The sequence below is a fragment of the Coregonus clupeaformis genome, chromosome 22 (genome assembly GCF_020615455.1).
Source record: "Coregonus clupeaformis isolate EN_2021a chromosome 22, ASM2061545v1, whole genome shotgun sequence".
NCBI lineage: Eukaryota > Metazoa > Chordata > Actinopteri > Salmoniformes > Salmonidae > Coregonus > Coregonus clupeaformis.
The window spans coordinates 824,323-830,244 of record NC_059213.1 but is presented as its reverse complement, the minus strand read 5'-3'; the positions used below and the strand labels follow the sequence as shown (position 1 = coordinate 830,244).

Genomic DNA, 5,922 nt, shown 5'->3' with positions numbered 1-5,922 from the left:
AGATGCATATCTGTATTCCCAGTCATGTGAAATCCATAGATTAGGGTTTAATGAATTTATTTCAATTGACTGATTTCCTTATATGAACTGTAACTCAGTAAAATCTGTGAAATTGTTGCATGTAGCGTTATATTTTTGTTCAGTGTAGTAGTTGCTGATGTATAGTTACTTTATAATTTGCAATGATTTGACATACTTTAACAAAGCTTAGAATCCAAGCTGGACAGCCACAATTTCTGGCCTGTAAAAAAAAAGAGAGGAAAAATTAGTACATCAAATACAGAGATGATGTATTCAAAATTATGATTAATTGATATCATACCATAAGAGCTATGTCTAGCTTCTGCTTAATCGTTTTGACTGCTGCATCATTGCGAGGACAGTCCAGTAGTCCTCCCTGGCTCTCATGGAACAGACAGTCCACTGTCATTATTACATCACTTCTGGTCACTAGTCTGCTGCTGTCAGGTACAGTGAAGTCTGGGTTGAAGGTGTGATGCAGCACCACCAGAATGACATCTTTACCAGCTGTCAAGAGAATTAGGGAATACGTCAAAATAAACCAATAAGCATCTAAAATAAACAATTTAGTAATGTAATTCATGTCGTTGGTACATTTTGAGTAAATCTGGTGTGGAATGAGAATATCTTGTATAGAAGGAAATAACATTGCTTGGGAAGTCATATTTGGGATGAGTTACTGTACTTGGAATCTGTTCCAGTGCTGCTTCAATATCAGTCCCAGCGCGGGAGACGATGGGACAGAAAGCCATGATGACATCACTCTCCATCGGAGACTTGACTTCCGTAAAACATATTGTGGTGTTGTTGAGTCGTCTCATAAACTGAATATGAGATTCCAAAGTACTGCCAGTCTCAACTGTGTAGTACCTCATCTTGTATGCCACTTAGACAAGAGAGAGAAATCAAAAACGTTATTTATAAAAGTATTAATGTTGGTGTTAATTGGAACAATGGATATTTGGATCATACAGTGAGGGAAACAAGTATTTGATCCCCTGCTGATTTTGTACGTTTGCCCACTGACAAAGAAATGATCAGTCTATAATTTTAATGGTAGGTTTATTTGAACAGTGAGAGACAGAATAACAACAAAAAAATCCAGAAAAACCCATGTCAAAAATGTTATAAATTGATTTGCATTTTAATGAGGGAAATAAGTATTTGACCCCCTCTCAATCAGAAAGATTTCTGGCTCCCAGGTGTCTTTTATACAGGTAACGAGCTGAGATTAGGAGCACACTCTTAACGGGAGTGCTCATAATCTCAGTGTGTTACCTGTATAAAAGACACCTGTCCACAGAAGCCATCAATCAATCAGATTCCAAACTCTCCACCATGGCCAAGACCAAAGAGCTCTCCAAGGATGTCAGGGACAAGATTGTAGACCTACACAAGGCTGGAATGGGCTACAAGACCATCAAGAAGCAGCTTGGTGAGAAGGTGACAACAGAAACGCAAAAGACCTGTCAATCTCCCTCGGCCTGGGGCTCCATGCAAGATCTCACCTCGTGGAGTTGCAATGATCATGAGAACGGTGAGGAATCAGCCCAGAACTACACGGGAGGATTTTGTCAATGATCTCAAGGCAGCTGGGACCATAGTCACCAAGAAAACAATTGGTAACACACTACGCCGTGAAGGACTGAAATCCTGCTGCGCCCGCAAGGTCCCCCTGCTCAAGAAAGCACGTATACATACCCGTCTGAAGTTTGCCAATGAACATCTGAATGATTCAGATGAGAACTGGGTGAAAGTGTTGTGGTCAGATGAGACCAAAATGGAGCTCTTTGGCATCAACTTAACTCGCCATGTTTGGAGAAGGAGTAATGCTGCCTATGACACCAAGAACACCATCCCCACCGTCAAACATGGAGGTGGAAATATTATGCTTTGGGTGTGTTTTTCTGCTAAGGGGACAGGACAAATTCACCGCATCAAAGGGACGATGGACGGGGCCATGTACAGTCAAATCTTGGGTGACAACCTCCTTCCCTCAACCAGGGCATTGAAAATGGGTCGTGGATGGGTATTCCAGCATGACAATGACCCAAAACACACGGCCAAGGCAACAAAGGAGTGGCTCAAGAAGAAGCACATTAAGGTCCTGGAGTGGCCTAGCCATAGAAAATCTTTGGAGGGAGCTGAAGGTTCGAGTTGCCAAACGTCAGCCTCGAAACCTTAATGACTTGGAGAAGATCTGCAAAGAGGAGTGGAACAAAATCCATCCTGAGATGTGTGCAAACCTGGTGGCCAACTACAAAAAACGTCTGACCTCTGTGATTGCCAACAAGGGTTTTGCCACCAAGTACTAAGTCATGTTTTGCAGAGGGGTCAAATACTTATTTCCCTCATTAAAATGCAAATCAATTTATAACATTTTTGACATGCGTTTTTCTGGATTTTTTTGTTGTCATTCTGTCTCTCACTGTTCAAATAAACCTACCATTAAAATTATAGACTGATAATTTCTTTGTCAGTGGGCAAACGTACAAAATCAGCAGGAGATCAAATACTTTTTTCCCTCACTGTAGATCAGCCAGCTATAAGAGTATTGTAGGTTTAACCGTTTACTTTACAGTGCACCCCTTAATCAAAATCTTAAATTATACAGAAGAGCCCTGTTGAAAATTACCTCTGTGTTCCAACATGGATCTATAGAAAGTGAATGAACAGACAAATGGGTTTATTAGTCTAGATAGATACATTCAGGATAATAAAACTACAACCAGTATACAAATTATTAAGATAACTTATCTTTCTCTATGGTCCAAACTGGGTACAGCAGCGTGAAGCTATTTCACATTCTAAACATTAACTTTTTTCTCTAATCTTTCACAATATCTGGCACTAGAGTACTCTGCAACCTCAGTCCTTCTAGTGGAACATATGATTTCTTGGAATTAGAAAGTGAAAGCAATGTGTTAGTGTAAATGTACTTACTGCCTCTGTTTTATTCTACATTCATTGAATTACTAATCTAAAAAACATTCCATTAAATTCAGCACTGCCAGTTTCCACTTAACCATGTTTACTGTTTATTCCCGTTGTAGACATAGAATATTAAATGATCACAAAACCCTTTGTGACACCCACACAACTGTAAATGATAGTTATGGTGTTCATGTTGAACATGAATTGTCAATGAAAGGAAATGAGGAAAGTAGACTTACCCTGCAGCTATGGGATAATTTTCTGTTCCCTGTATTGCAGCTATGGGATACTTTTCTGTTCCCTGTATTGCAGCTATGGGATAATTGTCTGTTGACTGTATTGCAGTTGTGGTTTGAAGTGATCTGTTCCAATAGCTAAACTAAGAGAAAGTGAAACTAAACAGCAAGATAAACCATGGGTTACACTAGTTACCACAGCCACAGAGTAAAAATAGGTCACGTTCATTAGGTCGACACAATGGAAAATGTCTAAACTCATAGCAACAGAAAGCTAAATAAAACATTTCTTATTGGCTAAGTTCAATTAGTTACTCCCCATTTGTTAGTTAACTACCGTTCGGAGCCTAATGAACAACCCAAATCAGTAAAGTCAGTCCCCCACCTTTCAATAAGGTCACACAGGAAGTCGAAGGTGTGCACAGCTTCCTCCTTGTCTTCGTTGAGTGGCAGCCAGGAGAGCCAATGGGGAAGGATCTCGTTGACGTTGGCACACTCGGGCCTGAACCTCATGACCTTGCCCACGGCTGAGATGCAGTTCTCTGTGGCGTTGACATTCTCCTTGACCTTGGAGTCTGGAGACTGGATCACTCCCACCAGTAGGGGCAGGGCCTCTGGAGAAGAGAGCAGAGTACATAACCAGTCAGGAGGGGGATAGAAACACAGATACACTCACAAATGTCAAGGCCCTCATGTAGAACGTGCAATGAGCAGTGCAGGTAACATACAGTGAGGGAAAAAAGTATTTGATCCCCTGCTGATTTTGTACGTTTGCCCGCTGACAAAGAAATGATCAGTCTATAATTTTAATGGTAGGTTTATTTGAACAGTGAGAGACAGAAATCCAGAAAAACGCATGTCAAAAATATTATAAATTGATTTGCATTTTAATGGTGGAAATAAGTATTTGACCCCCTCTCAATCAGAAAGATTTCTGGCTCCCAGGTGTCTTTTATACAGGTAACGAGCTGAGATTAGGAGCACACTCTTAAAGGGAGTGCTCCTAATCTCAGTTTGTTACCTGTATACAGTGGGGGAAAAAGTATTTAGTCAGCCACCAATTGTGCAGGTTCTCCCACTTAAAAAGATGAGAGAGGCCTGTAATTTTCATCATAGGTACACGTCAACTATGACAGACAAAATGAGAAATTTTTTTCCAGAAAATCACATTGTAGGATTTTTAATGAATTTATTTGCAAATTATGGTGGAAAATAAGTATTTGGTCAATAACAAAAGTTTCTCAATACTTTGTTATATACCCTTTGTTGGCAATGACACAGGTCAAACGTTTTCTGTAAGTCTTCACAAGGTTTTCACACACTGTTGCTGGTATTTTGGCCCATTCCTCCATGCAGATCTCCTCTAGAGCAGTGATGTTTTGGGGCTGTCGCTGGGCAACACAGACTTTCAACTCCCTCCAAAGATTTTCGATGGGGTTGATATCTGGAGACTGGCTAGGCCACTCCAGGACCTTGAAATGCTTCTTACGAAGCCACTCCTTCGTTGCCCGGGCGGTGTGTTTGGGATCATTGTCATGCTGAAAGACCCAGCCACGTTTCATCTTCAATGCCCTTACTGATGGAAGAAGGTTTTCACTCAAAATCTCACGATACATGGCCCCATTCATTCTTTCCTTTACACGGATCAGTCGTCCTGGTCCCTTTGCAGAAAAACAGCCCCAAAGTATGATGTTTCCACCCCCATGCTTCACAGTAGGTATGGTGTTCTTGGATGCAACTCAGCATTCTTTGTCCTCCAAACACGACGAGTTTAGTTTTTACCAAAAAGTTCTATTTTGGTTTCATCTGACATTCTCCCAATCCTCTTCTGGATCATCCAAATGCACTCTAGCAAACTTCAGACGGGCCTGGACATGTACTGGCTTAAGCAGGGGGACACGTCTGGCACTGCAGGATTTGAGTCCCTGGCAGCGTAGTGTGTTACTGATGGTAGGCTTTGTTACTTTGGTCCCAGCTCTCTGCAGGTCATTCACTAGGTCCCCCCCGTGTGGTTCTGGGATTTTTGCTCACCGTTCTTGTGATCATTTTGACCCCACGGGGTGAGATCTTGCATGGAGCCCCAGATCGAGGGAGATTATCAGTGGTCTTGTATGTCTTCCATTTCCTAATAATTGCTCCCACAGTTGATTTCTTCAAACCAAGCTGCTTACCTATTGCAGATTCAGTCTTCCCAGCCTGGTGCAGGTCTACAATTTTGTTTCTGGTGTCCTTTGACAGCTCTTTGGTCTTGGCCATAGTGGAGTTTGGAGTGTGACTGTTTGAGGTTGTGGACAGGTGTCTTTTATACTGATAACAAGTTCAAACAGGTGCCATTAATACAGGTAACGAGTGGAGGACAGAGGAGTCTCTTAAAGAAGAAGTTACAGGTCTTTGAGAGCCAGAAATCTTGCTTGTTTGTAGGTGACCAAATACTTATTTTCCACCATAATTTGCAAATAAATTCATAAAAAATCCTACAATGTGATTTTCTGGATTTTGTCTGTCATAGTTGACGTGTACCTATGATGAAAATTACAGGCCTCTCTCATCTTTTTAAGTGGGAGAACTTGCACAATTGGTGGCTGACTAAATACTTTTTTTCCCCACTGTAAAAGACGCCTGTCCCCAGAAGCAATCAATCAATCAGATTCCAAACTCTCCACCATGGCCAAGACCAAAGAGCTCTCCAAGGATGTCAGGGACAAGATTGTAGACCTACACAAGGCTGGAA

The 5,922-nt window shown here is 41.4% G+C and overlaps 1 protein-coding gene across 1 annotated transcript; it reads right to left on the bottom strand.

Moving 5' to 3' along the window:
* Window positions 1–124: 124 nt before the first annotated feature.
* Window positions 125–3,433, bottom strand: LOC121535934. The gene is made up of 5 exons (XM_045206319.1): window positions 3,195–3,433; window positions 2,657–2,676; window positions 707–907; window positions 323–528; window positions 125–241 (listed from the first exon to the last, which is right to left on the bottom strand). The coding sequence occupies exons 2-5, from the start codon at window positions 2,670–2,672 to the stop codon at window positions 140–142; spliced, it is 525 nt and encodes a 174-aa protein (XP_045062254.1). The 5' UTR covers window positions 2,673–2,676; window positions 3,195–3,433; the 3' UTR covers window positions 125–139.
* Window positions 3,434–5,922: the final 2,489 nt, after the last annotated feature.